General features: G+C 39.2%; 1 protein-coding gene across 1 annotated transcript in view; it reads left to right on the top strand.

The window, feature by feature from the left end:
- fap (fibroblast activation protein alpha) overlaps positions 1-19,706 on the top strand; it is a 47,170-nt gene extending 27,464 nt beyond the window's left edge. Inside the window, 9 exon segments of the mRNA NM_001113673.1 lie at positions 106-204; positions 1,253-1,322; positions 1,966-2,160; positions 4,787-4,841; positions 13,599-13,698; positions 14,836-14,900; positions 15,889-15,961; positions 16,251-16,324; positions 19,592-19,706. Of these exon segments, the coding sequence (NP_001107145.1) occupies positions 106-204; positions 1,253-1,322; positions 1,966-2,160; positions 4,787-4,841; positions 13,599-13,698; positions 14,836-14,900; positions 15,889-15,961; positions 16,251-16,324; positions 19,592-19,687 (827 nt within the window). The 3' untranslated portion in view covers positions 19,688-19,706.
- The last annotated feature ends 387 nt before the right edge of the window (positions 19,707-20,093 follow it).

Raw genomic sequence — 20,093 nt, forward strand, 5'->3', positions numbered from 1 at the left:
TTCTGCAGCCAGGCCCCTGCGGCTGAGGTTACACCACTGGCCAAAAGTTTATGTCAGTCTCTTCTGAAATCTTTTGTGTCTGTAAATAATTTTCTGTTTGTTTAGAGATCCAGATACTAGAAGACAATTCCAACTTGGAAGCCACTCTGCGTAACTTCCAGATGCCATCAGAAAAAATTGGAAAGATTGTGCAAAATGATAAAAGTAGGACTCGTTTTTTACTGCTGCAAGGGGATCTCAGTTGCAGATACACTTTCTTTTGCCATGTCTAGATTTGGAGAGAACTAATTGGAAAACTAATTGGCATTGTTAAAAAATGCATATTTTGAGGTAGTTGAACTCTCCAGTATCAATATCTCTTTACTAACTGTAGGATGACCAATAGCAAATTGCTTTATGATATCTTTATATACAGGTATAAGACCCATTATCCAGAATGCTTAGGACCTGGAGTTTTGCAGATAAGGGTGTAATTTGGATCTCCATATCTTAAGTCTCCTAAAAGATCATTTACACATTAAATAAACCCGATAGGAGTGTTTAGCATTCAATAAGGATCCATTATATCTTAACTGAGATCAAGTACAAAATCTGAATTATTTGCTTAAAATTGAATCTGGAGGTGATAGCCTTCTGGATAACAGGTTTCTGGTTAACAGATACTATACCTGTACAAGATTTTTTTTTTTAATTTTCCCTTCAATGAGGCAAAAAAAAGGTAAGAATAATAACCCTTCACTTGACCCCATAAGGGCTGATACTTACCTTTACATTTAAGGTAAGGGAATCAGCTTCTGCCATAGAAAGACAATTTTATAACTGCAGTTCTACAAAATGGGAGACTGTTGAGCCAGATGCAATTATTCCTGAACTCAGTTCCCAATTTGCAGAACAACCATCCATACACATGATTTTAACAGAATATTAAAATAAATGTTTATTATGCAAGTAATAAGCAATAACAAGGAAAGGTGTCAATAGTACCCATAGATCAACTCACCCAGTTTGATAAATGGTCCAAGTGCACAAGTCCAGGACCCTCAGCTCAAGGAGCAGAAAACTGTCAGCAATAGGAAGAAAAAGGGGCCTCTAGGCACTGTAGGAATCCACAGGGCCACAAAAAAAGGTAATCTCCAATGGCCCTACGTGTTTCATGTCCAAAAGGCACTTAGTCACGGGCTATTAGATAATACCTGTTGGATATACATTATGTTAGAAACCATTTCTTCCTCATTATATTCTTTTTTTATAGCATTCTGGTACAAGATGACATTGCCTCCACATTTCAACCCAAGGAAGAAGTACCCCTTACTCATTTATGTGTACGTAACAACCTTTATCATGATACTTGGGGAAATAGGTATATTGGTGGAAGATAGTAGAGTTTTGACTAGAACCTATGGAGAAGAGTAGGGTGCAGAACCATTTGCACTATATTTTCCAAGACCAGTACCAGCTGGTTTATCCCCTGGCATGAACTAGAAATAAATAGGAACATACTGCCGTTGGTCTCTTCTGTTGACATGGATTTCTCCAAGAGTTTTAGGAGGAGGATATAAGGTTTATGGGCTAGGTTTAGGGATCTTATGAAAGCGTTATGGGTTGGGTTTTGAAAACAAGAACCTGACTGTTTTCAATCACTGTTAACAGATCTTTATGCCCTCAAATATTCTAGCAGAATATTACTAAATAGAGGAGAACAGAGGTGCTGGTATGTACTTATGGTATAATTCCATACAGGCTTAGAGAAAATCCAGGTAGTTGTCCCTACTTTATATTTCCTGTAAGCAACAAAACCTCTTGTGTGCCATCACCCTTATTTTCAGTAAATACAGAGAATACAAAATGAAGGTATAATGACCCTTTATGCCAATTTTGAATAATGAATCTGTTATGCGGTGCTACTACAGTAAATCAAATTATTTTATACGCACCCATGTAAACCAAAATATCAATCTTATTTAGGTATGGTGGGCCATCAAGCCAGGAAGTAAAAGCTACATTTTCTGTTGGCTACTCAACATACTTGGCGAGTACTGAGGGAATCATTGTAGCATCTTTGGATGGAAGAGGAACCGCGTATCAAGGAGACAAGTTCATGCATGCAATCTACAAGAAGCTTGGGACGGTTGAGGTTGAAGATCAGATATTTGCAGCCAGGTGAGTTTCTGCTATTTGTTGTTAATATGAACAATGTGACATTTTGGGGGGGGGGGGGGTGCTACACTGAAGAACATACAGCAGAACTATTCAGAATATATGCATATGTGCCCCAGAACTATATATATCAAATTGCAATATTGTATCTGCTATTTTTTTTATATTTTTATATAAAGTGAATACTTTAGGTTGTGAGTTCCTGGTGTGTTTGGGATGTCTTGAAAAAGGTCTTCTTAGCAGGATCGAAACATTGACAAACTAATAAAAACTTTTTAACTCATTCGTAAGTCCCATGAGTGCTCCATTTTTTCATCTGGATATTCATTCCTCTTGGATGCACCTGGGATATTTTCCCCTATATTGGGAGTGTGTTACAACTAGTGATGAGTTGCACTTCACGTCATCATAAAATTCGCGAAACAGCAAGAAGATTAGCAAAACGACAAAAAATTCGCCAAACACATTTGTCGCACAAATTTTTTTTGTTGCCCGCATCTTTTTTGCCACCCGCCCCTTTTTTTTATGCAACTGCACCCAATTTGACGTGACTGCGCCCTTTTTCACTGAAGTTTTGCTAACCAATTCGCCAATGGCGAAATGCAGAAATTTGCTGCGAATCCATGTGTGGCGAAAAAATTCATTCATCACTAGTTACAACCATCTGTTTGTATATACTGTATATATATATATATATATATATAAAGCATCAGCATTATACCAACACCCACTCATGTTAGGCATAATCAGCACATTCCTACACTCTCTAATCCCATAGGAATGATTTACCACTGTACATTGTTCAGTCATTTTACATGGCCTGTCAAATCAATAGACCTTGTTTTACTGAATCAGTCGGAACCAAGTGTGATCAGATGTCTCTCAGAAGGATGGCCATGGGCAAAAAAAGATGTCTTTAATGGGATTTTCCATCTTTTCCATCCTTTCAAAATCAATCTCGTATTGGTTGATGAGGATCATATTGGCCCCATACAAGGAGAATAAGCTGCCAACTTTATCAGAAGTGACCAGATTAAGACATCCAATAATGACTACAGAGGCAAATGCATATTTGTCTTTTAATTTCTTGAGTGTTAATAGGGCTACATTGGTATTTAATAGATGACTTGCACTCTAATTCTTTCTTGTCAATTAACAATAGCAGATGTCAACATTCCAAAGTAATAAATGTTAAGAAATATTGTTAAGAATATATTGCAAATATTCATATGCAATTCAACCCTTTCAGGAACTAAAAATGTTTAGAACATATTTTACAATACATATGACTTTGGACAATGGGCGAAATGTTTTCGCGAAACGGACGAAAAACTTTGCCGCAGAAAAATTTGCAGCGGGTCCAAAAATAGCCGCGGGTGACAAAACAATAGCTGCGCGACAAAACAATAGCCGCGGGTGACAAAACAATAGCTGCGCGACAAAACAATAGCCGCGGGCGACAAAACAATAGCCGCAGGCGGCAAAAGAATAGCCGCGGGCACCAAAACAATAGCCGCGGGCGACAAAACAATAGCCGCGGGCGACAAAAGAATAGCCGGGCGACAAAACAATAGCCGTGGGCAACAAAAGAATAGCTGGGCGACAAAAGAATAGCTGGGCAACAAAAGAATAGCTGCGTGACAAAAGAATAGCTGCGGGTGACAAAAGAATAGTCGCGGGCGACAATTTTTTTGACACGCGACATTTTCACCGTTTCGCAAATTTTTTGGACAGATTCGCCCATCACTAGTCCAGACTATTTATACCTGGATTTTCTGTACACCTACTGTATAAAACTGCAAAACCCTCAACTAACTCACTCTTTAAAGGGGACCTGTCACCCTAACATAAAATGCTCTATAATAAAAGTCCTTTTTCTAATTAAAGTAAAACTATACCCCTAGAATGAATACTTAACAGATAGTTTATATTATTTCAAGTGACCTATTAAAGAATCTCACCAATCTGGAATTTACAGTATATATCAGTAAATATTGCCCTTTTACATCCTTTCCCTTGAGCTGCCATTTTGTGATGGGCTGTGTGTTCCCTTAGAGATCAGCTGACAGGAAATAATGCAGCTCTAACTGTAACAGGAAGTAGTGTGGGAGCAAAAGGCGGAACTCTGTCCATTCATTGGCTGATGGGGCCTAGCATGTATGCGTGCTTTGGCTTGTTTGTGTGCACTATAAATCCTATGATCCCAGGAGGCGGCCCATAATTCTTAAAATAGCAGTTTTCTATTTAGGATTACCCAATAGCACATACTACTAAAAAGTATATTTTTCTGAACATGGTTTATTTAGATGAAGCAGGGTTTTAGTTTGGAGAGTGGGCCCATGGCCTAGGGTTTTCTGGTGGGCCCTGCCATTCAGTGTCATAGATTTTATGTTTCTGGGATCTGCTGAATCCCATGGGAAAAGTACATTGCCTAACATCAGATGGTGCCTTTGATGCTCACCGTGGTTTTAAAATGTTAAAAACCCCCAAATTCCAAGAATGTTCTGTAAATCATTTCTGTAACCAAATATAACCATTACGGAACATAATGTCATTTTTTATTGGCACTATAATTTTTATTCTTTGTCAATAATGATGATACCTGATGCAAAAACCTTTGGAATTTCAGAAAGTTTATTACTATGGGATTCATTGATGAGAAGCGAATCGCAATATGGGGTTGGGTGAGTATGTCAATATTTCTCACATTATTTTTATTGCTATATTATAGTATTTTGTTATTCTTTTGCAGTATTAATGTTATCTACAGGTATTGGATCTCTTATCTGGAAATTCCAGTTTATTTAATGACTTTCTTTTTTGTGTAATAATAAAACAGTAACTTGTACTTGATGGTAACTAAGCTGCATGAATCCATATTGGTTCCAAAACAATTCTATTTGACATTATCTGGCAAACCCCAGATCCCATACCTTTACCAGATGCATGTTTCATTAGAACCATAGCTTTGTACTATTATACTTTACAATGTCAAGTGTTGGTGGGGATATTGATATACAAGAACTATAACAAAGGGGAAAAGGGAGGGAGAGAAGGAAAGGAAAGGGAACATAAAAATGGGAAGGAGGAAGAAGAAGAGAGAAATAGATGAGAACAAGTTGCCAAAATGCTGCACTAAGTACACAAGAATATATTGTATATTAAAAGTAATCTCCCATGGAATCCATTTTACTCATATAATTTACATTTTTAAAAATGATTTCCTTTTTCTCTGTTATAATAAAACAGTACCTGTACTTGATCCCAACTAAGATATAATTACCCCTTATTGGGGGCAGAACAGTCCTATTGGGTTTATTTAATGGTTAAATGATTCCCTTTTCTCTGTAATAATAACCTTGTACTTGATCCCAACTAAGATATAATTACCCCTTATTGGGGGCAGAACAGCCCTATTGGGTTTATTTAATGGTTAAATGATTCCCTTTTCTCTGTAATAATAAAACAGTACCTGTACTTGATCCCAACTAAGATATAATTACCCCTTATTGGGGGCAGAACAGCCCTATTGGGTTTATTTAATGGTTAAATTATTCCCTTTTCTCTGTAATAATAAAACAGTACCTGTACTTGATCCCAACTAAGATATAATTAATCCTTATTGGGGGCAGAACAGTCCTATTGGGTTTATTTAATGGTTAAATGATTCCCTTTTCTCTGTAATAATAACCTTGTACTTGATCCCAACTAAGATATAATTACCCCTTATTGGGGGCAGAACAGCCCTATTGGGTTTATTTAATGGTTAAATTATTCCCTTTTCTCTGTAATAATAAAACAGTACCTGTACTTGATCCCAACTAAGATATAATTACCCCTTATTGGGGGCAGAACAGCCCTATTGGATTTATTTAATGGTTAAATGATTCCCTTTTCTCTGTAATAATAAAACAGTACCTGTACTTGATCCCAACTAAGATATAATTAATGATTATTTTATTTTAATTATGGTTTAGATAATTTTTTTTGTAAACTTAAGGTATCGCAATCCAAATTACAGAAAGACCCCTTATCCAGAAAACCCCATGTCCCAAGCATTCTGAATAATGGGTCCCATACCTGTAAGTTTGGTTACATATTCTTGCCTTAACCTCCAGGAAAGACAAATGAGGGGAAAGCTAGGCCTTTGCAATAACTTGCTTAGTGTGTAACTATAGTACGTGGAGCTCTATAATCTTATTTAAGAGGGTCTACTCTGGACATTTGGGTATATTGACCTGTATATATTGACCAGTACAACCATATAAATTAATTGGTAAACCCTAATCCATAAACGCTGTGCTTTGGCATAGTACCATGATGTATGTGCCATTGTACCTGTGATGAAGCAGCAATAGGAGAGTAGTTGACACCATATTTTGAGTTTGCACATATGAGGTGAAATACCAAAGTACAGACACCCCTTTACCCTAGGTCCCCCACTTATCACTAGGTTGAAATTACATAGAGATAGAGAAAACTTTGGTTCAAAATCACATGGAGCACACCCTCACAACAGAACAAGGCATGTATTTCTGTGGGAAGATATGATTGGCTAATACTGTAGTAAGTAGTTGCTGAACTGTAAGTCGCTTCATGAAACTTGAATGTGCAGAAATCAGCGATATGCTATCTTGTCTTTAGAATGAATAAGTAAAACCAGAGACACTTTATCATTTATAAACAATTTACAGTGTAAAATGCGCAAAATTCCTACCCGGACACATTGCCCTATATAAACATATAATGGTGGTTGTTTTTATGACTGTTACACAGCATTTAACGGCAGCTTTAGTGGGACATTTCCTGTCAATGTGGGTGGTTACATTGTCATCTCCGCGTTACTTGTCTATCTTTCATACGGATATAAATCATTTCTAAATATTTACCTCACACGAAAGATAAATAATAAGCTGTTGGTAGACAGAAATGTATACAAGTTATAGCCAGGCAGAAGGAGGGAGAAAAAACAGAAACCAGTTATCTGGAAAGGTGGCAAAGCAGATAAATGACTTGATATAATATTCTCTCACTGGGCAAGAAAAATGTGAAATAAATTGCTTGTGTCTCACAGAAAACGTGGCCAACGTCTAAGTTAATAATGAGCGATGATTGAATATTGATAACGTAATGTACAGAAACCGTGCCACCCCCGCATACAGGAATGCTCTATTTCTATCCAGCTATTTATACTTCATTGCTTCTGTCCAGTAACTGTGTTTATCTTTACACATTTTTTAATTTGCCCCGCCCAAAAAAATGTATGGATTTTCTTTAGGGGTAAAATGTATTACAAGCAAATGTTCAGTGTCTATCCAAGTCATTCTCTACATTCTTAACATGCTGTACAAGTGTACAATAACAGTTTTTCCTTAGCACACCATTGTGTGTTCATACTGGCCTACTGTAGGTTCCAGCACCTTCTGCAGCAACAGGGGGATTCCAAAGGTGAGGGGAAATCCCAGATACTAAGGTTGGGAAGGCAGGGAGTCTTTCAAACAACATGGAGACTTGGAGGAAAATGGAGCAGGATGGGCCAGCGTAGAACGGGACGCGGTGAAGCAGGATAGGACCAGTGTCGGACTGGAACACTGGACCATGGGCCCACTCTCAAAGCTTTAATTCCTCCTCTACTCCCTCAAACACTTTATTATCCTAGTCTCTTTCCTCTACATACTATACTCTATTATTCCATCCATCATGCTTCCTTGTTCCCCTACAGAAATAGGGAATTAACATGAAATAGGCTAAATAGTTAGAAGCAAGAGGGCCCACTGACACCTGGGCCAACCGGGAGTTTTTCTGGTATCCTGGTGGGCCAGTCCGACACTGGATAGGACGAGCATAGAACAGGACAGGTTGGAGCTGGGAACTAGGATACAGACAAAGCAACAGTTTTCAGACAAGGCCAGACAAGTTGAAAGAGCTAGAAAGAAGGCCACAGTAATCAGAAGATGCTGAGAGATAAGGGCTGACTGGCTGGTATTAAATAACCTATGAAGCTGTGGAAATTTGTGGAATGGCATATGATAAAGACAAATTCACCAGCAATCTCTTGGCTGCTTTCCTGGCTGAGTAGAATGTGGGTAAATAAATCACTGGAAAAGGTCACACTCCTTTGTCTGTAGGACCTGACTTGGGAGCTGACTAAGCCACCTGGTTGCCCAGGTTTTTATGATGTCTTGGGTCTAGCATGTAGAGACAACCGGCATCATGCAAAGCAATAAGGAAACCACTAGAGTTAGGCAATAAAAAGACTTGGGAGACACAGAAACAGGCTGGAGAGTCAGCAAAGAAAATTATACTAAGGTTGGAAAGGCAGCAAGTCTTTCAGGCAGGACAGAATAAGTGTCTAAGGTGCACTAGGAACAGACTGGAGCAGGATGGAGCAGGTGTAAATGGGACAGTGGAGCAGGATTGTGTAGGCATAGAAGGGAGCAGACTGCAACAGGATATAGCTGATGTAGAATGGAACAGACAAGTCAGGGGTAGAATGGGACAGACTGGAGAAGGGCTGAGTGAGCACCAAATGGGAAAGACTGGAGCAAAGCAGGTATAGAACAGGAAAATCCGGAGCAGGACAGAGTAGGTGGATATAAAAGACTAAAACCATACAAAAAAGAGGGGGGATTGATCAATGCACATTCCCTGCCCCCCTGTTTCACTAGCCATTTAGTATCTATGCAAGTGCATGTATTTACAAAACAGGGGGGTTTAGTTATGATCATAACAAAGTTGTGATCATAAAATTGATGTGAAAGACTGTTGCAGGACTGAGCAAGTGTGACTGGAGTATTAGCATAGAACAGGACAGACTAGAGAAAGCAAAGGCAGGTATGGTGATCCAAATTATGGAAAAACCCCTTATCCTAAAAACCCCAGGTCCCAAGCAGTCTGGACAAGGCTACATAGGCAGTGGCAAGATCTAAGGACGTATTGCTTTGACCAGTTAATGGGGAAAGGGAAAGGTTTATATAGTGAGGACACATCTGTGGCTGGCTTTTCCTGCTGCAAATCCAAGCAGAACCTTATTCTCCTTTACTATTCACTGTTTTTCCAAGTTGCAGAGCAACAGTTGGTTACTGTGTTTGTATGCGAAAGATGTCAATTTGGCTGTGCAGCATTATTTCCTTATTCAGTTGCTGCTATGAACTCAAGCAGCTAAAGGGTATTATTGACTGCACACAAGAGAGGAGAAAGGGTTAAGCATCCATCCATGAGGAAAGTGGACAGAAAGGGTTCGGAACTGAGGAAATGAAAAAGAAAAGCATAAAACTGCCCAGAACAGGATCTATAAAAGTCATATTGTTTTCATTTACATCATATGGCTCTACTTTCATGGGCCATAAAGACATTTTAGCAATTTATATAACAATATTTCCGGGCAATGTTTCAAATGATTTTTATTCTTTAAATGGGTAACCCTTCCGTCACTGTGTTGCTCCGCAATGGGATAGCCAAATGTTTCTGGGTAACAATTTCCAGAAATATTTTTAAGGGTCCAAGCATTCCGAGAGCTTCAGTTCAGCATCATTAGGGATGGATTCTTATAGCAACATTACACAATAAAACTTTTCCCTTGCACTGTAGGGGTCAGCATCCCAAAAGAATCCTCCAATAGGATTCCTCTCAGATCTGGTGCTTTGTTCTAGTACATCTAAACATTACCTACCCGTGATTTCAGGTTAATATCAGCGAGTCAAACTTGCACAGCAATAATTTTTGTAATAGGAGGGTGACTGAACCTGTTGCCAGGATTATTCCATCTCTAATTTCTAGTTCTGCCGACTGCGGGGATCATGGCTGTGCAACGGCAGAGTTTTGTAGGGGGTTACTTTCCCTTGAACTTTTGATTCAAACACATTCCAGTGAAAGCTCTCTTATTAGAGGCCAGCTATAGGCTTGTATACATGGTGCCCATTGAAATACACAAGAACCTTTAGTGACCGAAACGCAAATTAATCATTAGCTTGTCAGTGGACTATCTTGAGAATTATTCTAATTTATGGCCAAATACCTTACTCTTAGTTATAAACTTTCTATTGCTTTGAACAAAGTCCAGTGTTTTCCAACCTTTTGGCCCCCATACAAGTAATAAAAGAAGTAAAACATTGTTCATCTCTTAACTTGGCATTACCTTAAAGGATCTGAACCTGCCGCTCTGCTGGCACAGATCCCAATGGACACCCTGTGCCTGACAGATGATGTAGCTGACCCCATAGTTTTCCCATTCTACAGTTTTGCTCCCAATAACCTATGCTAGCTAGATAATACAGGTATGGGATCCCTTAACTGGAAACCCGTCATCCAGAAAGTTCCAAATTATGGAAAGGCCATCTCCCATAGACTCAATTTATAAGTAAATAATTCAAATTTTTGTTCCTTTTTCTCTCTAATAATAAAACAGTACCTGTACTTGATCCCAACTAAGATATAATTACCCCTTATTGGGGGCAGAACAGCCCTATTGGGTTTATTTAATGGTTAAATGATTCCCTTTTCTCTGTAATAATAAAACAGTACCTGTACTTGATCCCAACTAAGATATAATTACCCCTTATTGGGGCAGAACAGTCCTATTGGGTTTATTTAATGGTTAAATGATTCCCTTTTCTCTGTAATAATAAAACAGTACCTGTACTTGATCCCAACTAAGATATAATTACCCCTTATTGGGGGCAGAACAGCCCTATTGGGTTTATTTAATGGTTAAATGATTCCTTTTTCTCTGTAATAATAAAACAGTACCTGTACTTGATCCCAACTAAGATATAATTACCCCTTATTGGGGGCAGAACAGCCCTATTGGGTTTATTTAATGGTTAAATGATTCCCTTTTCTCTGTAATAATAAAACAGTACCTTGTACTTGATCCCAACTAAGATATAATTACCCCTTATTGGGGGCAGAACAGCCCTATTGGGTTTATTTAATGGTTAAATGATTCCCTTTTCTCTGTAATAATAAAACGGTACCTTGTACTTGATCCCAACTAAGATATAATTACCCCTTATTGGAGGCAAAACAATCCTATTGGGTTTATTCAATATTTAAATAATCTTTAGCAGACTTATGGTATGGAGATCCAAATGACAACATTTTAGTTTATTATAGAATGCCCTAATCTTAGCAACTCTTTAGTTGGTCTTCATTTTTTATAGTTTTTTTAATAATTTGCTTTTCTCTTCAAACTCTTTTCATCTTTCAAATGGGGGTCACTGACCCCAGCAGCCAAAAAGCTATTGCTTTGTGAGGCTACAATGTTATTGTGATTTCTACTTTTTATCACTTATTACTTATATTGCTGTTTAGGCCCTTCTGTATTCATGTTCCTGTTTCTCTTTAAACCTCTGCCTGGTTGGTAAGTTAAATGGGACCCTAGCAACCAAAAATTCCAAACTAGAGAGCTGCTAAACTAAAAGCGAAATAATTAAAAAAAACAGTAATAATAAAAAATGAGGACCAATTGCAAATTGTCTCGGAATAGCACGCTCTACTTTGTTAATACACATTGTATCACCTGTATCTGGTTGACTATGAGTATAAGGGCACATGGTGTGCCTTAATCATTTTATTATCCTTGGGGAAAACAGCAGCAAGCAAAAGTCCTGCACATGAGGCCAGTCACTAGTTATTGTTGTCACTGGGAATAACAAGGTTTATGGCACGTGGGAGTAAAAACCTTTCTAAATCTGTATGTGTATCAAGCTACATGGCAACAACTTTGCACGAGATATTGTGATTATCATTAAGAAAGACACGCATACACATTTAGCCATGTCATCTCCAACCACATCAATGAGGGACAGTTGGCCACATGACCATGACTTTTGCTTGCTGATATTTCTCCTTAGGATATTCAGATTGCTCCATGTGCCCTTGTCCTGAGAATCAATGAAATACAGGAGGGAGGAGAGGACCTTGTACCATGTGCTGTGTTACATCTGTACTGACGGACATCAGTGTGAGAAGCCAATGCTACGTGCTATGTGCATCTATCATTGGCTGGAGGTTATTCCGACAAATTCCAACTGACAGTCATGGGAAGAGAATACGGCGTATCTTAGAGAATACATTGTGACCATTTATCAGACAATTAAATAGACAAAGATCAGGAAGCTGGGAGTACATAGCTTGGGCAAAATTCTCCCTAGAGTTTGAAGAGGTTCTCTGGGCCCTCAGTTTGTCAACCGCACAATCTACTTAGCTCTGAAACCTAAATTCAGAGGATTCTTCAGTGCCAGCCTTGTATATACATTCAGTAACTAATTGGCAATTGTTTTGGTTATATTTATTTTGTAATGCCATTAGAATTTGTATAACGGACGAAGCCAGTGGGACAAGCTTTAATGTATGCGGCGGCTGAATGTAACTGTGAAAGGGCATGTTGTAAAGTTTGCTTCCAATGCTTGGAAAATGCTTAAGAATGAGAAAATCATGCCCAGAGTCGGAAATAGTTCAGAATTGTCTAATATATGTCAAAGAGGGAACACAAACTAATCTTAATCAGAATAACAGTCATGGCCCTTCCTCCATGATGACCCTGTCCCACCCATCTAGCTTTTTCATGATGACCCTGTCCCACCCATCTAGAATATGCCATGCAGTTTTGGTCTCCAGTCAGAGAGGGTCTAGAGAAGGGCAGCTAAGCAGGTTAAGGGTATGGAAAGTCTCAGTTATGAAGAAAGGCTGGGAAAGTTGGGGTTGTTTACACTGGAGAAGAAGACCTTAAGGGTAAGAACCGTCAGAGCAAGTTAGTTACCTGCGATAGATCTCTTTGCATCGCTTCAGTAATCCGAACTTGCGCAAAGTTTCCTCCTGCAGGCAACTTTGTGCGACTTTGGAAAACGAAGGGATGCAAAGTGCTTTCCACCGGCTACTTCTATTGTTGCCAGGGGCGACTAACTCGTTCTGTGGGTTCTTACCCTAAGGTGGGATATGATAGCTATGTATAAATATATAAGGGCATCATATAATAATCAGTATAATAAGCTTTATTTGCCAGACGGTCATCTATCTATCTAATCTACCGATGGTGCCTTTTCTGACAAGATAGTCATGAAAAACATGAACCTATTGTCTTTTGTATGTACCATCCAGTCTGATCTATGTTTCTTATCCATATTTCTCTGTCTGCTTATATCAGTCTTTCCCTATGTGTGTCTATGTACCCTCTCTCTCTTGTCTGTCTGTATCTACCTCTCATCTTGCTGGACAACATATATCTGTTTAGCTAGTCTAATTATCTGCCTACATACAGATGTAGAAGCATGTTTTGATCATGTCGTGTACATTAAATTAAATACAAACTTTATCAAATGTCACTTTGATGATGTGTTGAAGAGGCAATGCGTTACATTTATAATCTATGTTTCCTGATGTCAAATTAGATGTGCTATGTACACTTCTTTATGATCCTATTTTTACTTATGTCTCCCTAGTCATACGGAGGATATGTGACATCAATGGTCCTGGGGCAAGGAACTGGACTTTTCAAATGTGGAATGGCCGTGGCTCCAGTCTCCAATTGGGAGTATTATGGTATGGGGGCTGGAAGGCAAGAATGAAATGGAAACAATGTGAATCACTCAGTGTGTATATTATGTTACTAGAGGGGCTTTTAACATTCTTGACGTTATGGTGTTTACTCTGCTAAGACCATACAGATGTTTCCATGAATACAGGCACCAATATCCTGTTTCATTCCAGCTGTTGCTGTACTACATCTCCCATCATCCTCAAGTAGCTTCCGGATGATGGAATGATGGAATTTTGCTTTTTTAAAACTAATGGGCATTTGTTTAATTAGCTGTACACATGGTGGTATTTAAAGCAATATACAGCTGAATACAAAATTAATCATTTTTCTAAGTGAAAGATGTTAGAGTAAAGGAGGCAACTCTTGCAATAAGGAGTTCTAAAGCACACGTGATATTCAGTAGGAATAGTAGAAATGTTGTTGTGGGGGACCACAGTGATCCCATGCTTTTGTTGGAAGTTGGAGGACACTGAATCAAAGGGTGTTCACCTTTGAAGGGTAGGGATTGTGAAGGGGAGAATGATTAAATAATGGGGGGCCAGTAGTAAAGCTTTGTTCAAAAGGTATCCTGCCATGCTTTTTCATTAGCTGCCAGTGCCACCCAAGTGTTTGGGTGGGGGTCAGAGCTGATCATGCCTATCCTATCCATACAAATAATTACTCATTTACGCATGATTTTAACTATTATTATCATTTTTAGACATAATGGGGTTATTTACTTAAGTTCCAGACTCAACTGTAAGAGTACTAAGGGGCTTAAAAGTTGAGGGAGGTTGAAAGTCTATGTGCCAATCCCTCATGATACAGGACTGCTGAATGTAATTGACACTGTGTTTATGGGGTGGGGTAAATTAAGAGGTGGGGGGAGTTACCTACATTCCTCCCTCCATTCACCACCCATAAAAACACCACTGCCCAGCACAGGCAACACTGTATTTATGAGGCAAAACCAGATCTATGTGCTCAATTTGGGAACACAGTAGATTGCACCCATTATTTGCATGTTGCACTCTGCTTTGCACATAGTAAAAAACTCTTATGGCAGGGCAGGATGAAAAAAGGTACATATTTATAGTGTTCAATCTACTGAACGGGTCAACTTACCAAGTCAAACTTCAGTTTTTTTTTGTTGTTTTCAGCCTCAATCTATACTGAACGATATATGGGCCTTCCGACTAAATCTGATAACCTTGAAAATTACAAGGTAAAAATGTCTTTGTATGAATGCATGCAGATATATAGGTGTCCATAGTCGATCTCTGGGACACTGAGAACCTTTATTGAGCCATGTATAAATTACAGAAATGAAAAAAAAATTGTGGGTGTTTCCATGATAACTGAAACAAGGGTGGGACACTACTACTTCTATCAATGTGATGCAAGCACTATGGGTGCTGATAGGTGCAATACATATAGCACTAAGGCCAGGGCAGGTCTTGTATTGTCACCCTGGTGTCAGTTGTAGCCTTTATTACACAAGGGCACAAATAGTATGTCACTGGGTATTTAACCCCCGGCACGAGCAGGTACAGGACTTGTTGCATCCATAGGCACGCCTTATAAATAAAGTGCAAATAGGGGGGTGTCCTAGAGGAAGTCCACATCAAGACCATTGCCAACCCTTGCACATGTAGTAAAAACTCCCTCCACCAGAGCACCCTTTAAAATCAAGTGCAACGTGGGACACCAGATGAATGCGAAAATTTTGTGGCAAAGTGTTTTGTGGGCACCTTGCTCCATGTTTATAAATGATCTTGTGCAGATATGAATTGCTATTATCAGAGCAGAAAGTATGGTATCTCTTGGGGCAGAAAACAAACATGTAGATACATATTGCTCCCTGTGTACAATGAATGCTTTACTAAACACTTCCAGAAGATAAAGAAATATAATCCATATAAACCCAGGATATGTTTGGTCCTTTGAAATTAGGGTCCCTATCTTTACTCACCGCTGCCTGATACCATGGTATCTACTTGGATGCACACATCTATCTTACTATCAGGAGAACTGGGTCACCCTGTCCTACTGAGTTATCAGAAAAGAAATAAGAGGACGTCAAATCATTTCACATATTTCAGGGGGAAAAAAAACTTGTGCAAGAGATAATGGCTTTCACCAAACAGAAGCCTTTTAATATTAGATGTGCATCACAAATCACGGCTAATGAATTCCTGTTTCTTCCTTTTTAGAATTCAACTGTGATGACCAGGGCAGAGCAGTTCAGGAAGGTAGATTACCTCCTCGTACACGGAACGGCAGATGGTAGGTGTTATCACGGGCCAATCTGTAGAGTAAATACTGAGGCAGAGAATGAGAATAGAATATCTGTGTTTGAGGAGCATTTATCGCCCTCCTTTCCTTCTGATAGGGCACGGCACATTAAAGTGTTTGTGCTCTATTGATGCGTCAACCATAATGCTGGTATCTGCTTTATCAATAGGAAATTGGAGGTGATCATTTTCGACTAATGCACTGTATCTAAGCTGTCAAATATTAAACAAAAATTACACTATGTATAGATTTGTTGTTTGTGTCTTTGTCTCTTTTACAGATAATGTGCATTTCCAACAAGCTGCTCAGATTTCCAAGGCTTTGGTGGAGGCGCAAGTGGATTTCCAAGCAATGGTACATTTCCTTTGGAACGAGCACCGTTTGTATTTTATAATGATGTGGTGTTTAAAGCCATGAATAATATATACAGCAACTATATAGTAAATACTAAGGCTAAGAGCTATAGCCCGGGGGATGACTTGTCTGCCTCGTCCATCCAGAACATGCAGCAGTGACAGACGTCAGCGCCAAAATACCACTCTGTATGTGTCCAGTAGGGCACTTTGTATTCACTAGTGTTTGAAGCAATGACATGGACCCCCTTGTGAACCCTTTTAGACTGTTGCACCAGTTTCCAGAGCCTACTATGGCGTCTCAGTGAAATCAATGGAAACCTTTTAAAAACACCAGCACAGACAATTTTCACCCACAAAAGATTCTCAGCCACTTTGGTGTTTGGCACATCAATTTAAAAAGCAACTCTTAATCTATAGCTCACAACAATAAATAGAACTGCAAGCAAGTGTCCACCCCAAGTTCCGCTGTAACTGGTCTTCTATAAGGGCTTTCAGGGGTATCTATAACAGCATTTAGATATTTTCTTATAATTTCCCTAATTGGTCTTAAAATGCTGAATGCTCCAGGCCTCCCATTGAGAAGCAGCCCCGTAGTTTGGGGACCATTGTAATAGACATTGCCACAAACTTCACCAGTTCATCTAGTACAGTGCTGTCCAACTTCTGTGGTACCGAGGGCCGAACTTTTTCTGGCCTCCGTGGGGGAGGGCCGATAATGGAAGCTAGTTTTGACCACTCCCCTTTTTAAAGCCACACCCACTTAAAACCACATAGCCATAGCCATATTAATGGTGGTAGTACAGCAAAAACCTGCCATACTCTGCCTTCCCTACCCTGCCTGTGTGTGCCATACTCTGCCTTCCCTACCCTGCCTGTGTGTGCCATACTCTGCCTTCCCTACCCTGCCTGTGTGTGCCATACTCTGCCTGTTCTATGCTGCCTGTGTGTATGGCACATACAGGCAGCATAGGGCAGGCAGAGTATGGCACACACAGGCAGCCTACAGTGATGCAATGCTGGCACTGCTCCTACAGTCTGCACAATAACTATATGTTAAAAAAACTTTTTAATTGCAGTACTACCTCAGTATATGTTCTTTTTGTAGTGTGCAGGGTTTATTTGTGGGTTTCTACTGCTCCTACATTCACCTCACAGTCTGAGGTGTGAACAGGGGAACAATGTGGATGATTACAGCCTGAGCCTGAGGTGTGAACACTGCAGGGGTTGAACAATGCAGAGATTAAAAGGTGTGAACAGTACAGGGGATTACATGTATAAACAATACAGGGGGTTTACAGCCTAAATCTGAGGTGTTAACCATGCAGGGGGCCAGTTAATCTCAGTACTGATACCATTTAAAGCTTACACAAAGGTAAGCCATCAAAGCAGCCAGACAGGTGGGGGGGCCACACAGAGGGGGGTCGCCAGTTGGACAGCACTGATCTAGTAGAAAAAAGTGGGGTTTACAAACAACCTTAGAACACTTTTTATATAGAACATACTTTTTTTTATTAATATGTGCTATTGGGTAATCCTAAATAGAAAATTGCCTTTTTAAGAATTAAGGGCCGCCCCCTGGGATCATAGGATTCACAGTGCACACAAACAAGCCAAGGCACACATACATGCTAGGCCTCATCAGCCAATGAATGGGCAGAGTTCTGTCTTTTGCTCCCACACTACTTCCTGTTACAGTTAGAGCTGCATTATTTCCTGTCAGCTGATCTCTGAGGGAGCACACAGCCCATCACTAAATGGCGGCTCAAGGGAAAGGATGTAAAAGGGCAATATTTACTGATATATATATTCCAGTTTGGGGAGATTCTTTAATAGGTCACTTAACATAATATAAACTATCTGTTGGTTAAGTATTCATTCTGCGGGTGTAGTTTTCCTTTAAAAGTTGCTTATACCCAAGTGTTCAAGTTAACATATTTTCAGCATTGTTTATAACAATCCTTTTAAAATTTATTGCAAATTATCTACAAACACCACCAACCCAAAAAATACAAAGGAAAAAGTAGTAAAGAGAAGGAAATTAAAAAAAAAAACACAGCCACCCCTTTTCAAGCCAAGTACTACAAAAAAAACTGTTTATGTTTCCTAGTTATCCATACCAATGAAATTCTCTCCATAAAGGTTGATGTTTAATGGGATTCCAAATTATAAATCTAAGAAGATGAGGAGCTACTAGGGAGAATCTGGAGCCTGTGGTTGCTTTGAACTGGTCCAGAACCCTAAAATATAATAGGGTTGATTCACTAAAGGTCGATAAGCGTTATCACATGCTTTTTTGCGTTAACATTGACGTGGAAAAAACAAGCGATTTGCTAAAGTATTATCGCATGTGTTAAGTTACATATTGTGTGCGTTAAATAGCGCACAACCGAATGCTTTAATTAGCGCGCAGAAATAATACTAACGCATGATTCACAAACACTTAGGGGGAGACTTACTAATCCACGAATCCGAATCCCTAATGGGAAAAAAACGGATTGGAAACGAACATTTTGCGACTTTTTCGTATTTTTTGCGATTTTTTTTGGCGCCGTCGTGACTTTTTTGCGAATTGTCACAACTTTTTTCTTTCATTGCCGTTACGACTTTTTCGCGAATTGTCGAGACTTTTTCGTATTGCGCGCTCGTAAACGGCAGGCAAACCTTTCTGACTTGGCATGATTTTTCATGATATTAAATATCGCATTAGTCTGTGCGAAAATTAACCCCTACTTGGGGCAGGGGGTAATTATTGAAAAGTACAGTTCTTGAGCTTTTGGCAACACAATATGGACTTTGCAGTGGGATTTATTCAAGTCTGTGTTGGCCCTAGAGTGATGCAGCCGCCAGTTTGCAGGGAAATGGGCATTTTCAAAACAGTAGTTTTATGAAAGTAATGGCATGTATGGCTAATATGGCATGTGTTTTTTTGCACGCGGTGACAATTTGTGCGCCATGTGTTGATTAGCGCGCATTGCGTCAAATACCGCACGAAAATAGTCTTCACGTCTTAAATAACGCAAACAGCATCGGGTCTAAATTAACGCAAGTATCCCTTTTAGTGAATCGTGCGTTAAGACGCAAAAAATAAGACGCAATAACATTTTTACCGCATGCTATAAATAGCGCTCGTTTTAACGCACTTTAGTGAATCAGCCCTAATGTACAACGTTCTACTCTACTTCCTTGTTAAGCTGTAATTCTTTTTTAATGGGACCTCAAAGTAAAACTGTACTCTAATCCTGCCTTCTGTCTCTTTGCATTGCAGTGGTACACGGACAAGGACCATTCCCTCTCTGGATCAGCGAAGACTCACTTGTTTACCCACATGACTCACTTTCTTAAGCAATGTTTTAATCTTTAATAAATGTGTTTCTAAGTTATTATCAGTTTATTTATGTTTATGATATTTTTACAAGTAAATTGAATTGCTCAGTATCTCATCGTGCCGCTGTACTTGCTGAGTCATTAATACGTCTCTCTCTCTCATTGACATGAAGTTTTTCTTATGGGGTGGCAATTAGATGATGAGCTGTGTTGACAGCATAGAGTAATGCACATTAAAGTAGAAGGAAAATCATTTTGGCATTTTACTGCCAATAGATTCGCCACATTAGTGCCACCTAGAACAATATATTTATTCTGCAGAAAACATTACCATACCTGAGTTAAGAACCCTAGAAGCTTACTCTGTTTGTTTAAGATAGCAGCTGCAATTTTAGCTTGGTCATCATAGCTCTATGCTACTGCTCTAGCTGTTGTAGCTCAGA

The sequence above is a fragment of the Xenopus tropicalis genome, chromosome 9 (assembly GCF_000004195.4).
Source record: "Xenopus tropicalis strain Nigerian chromosome 9, UCB_Xtro_10.0, whole genome shotgun sequence".
NCBI lineage: Eukaryota > Metazoa > Chordata > Amphibia > Anura > Pipidae > Xenopus > Xenopus tropicalis.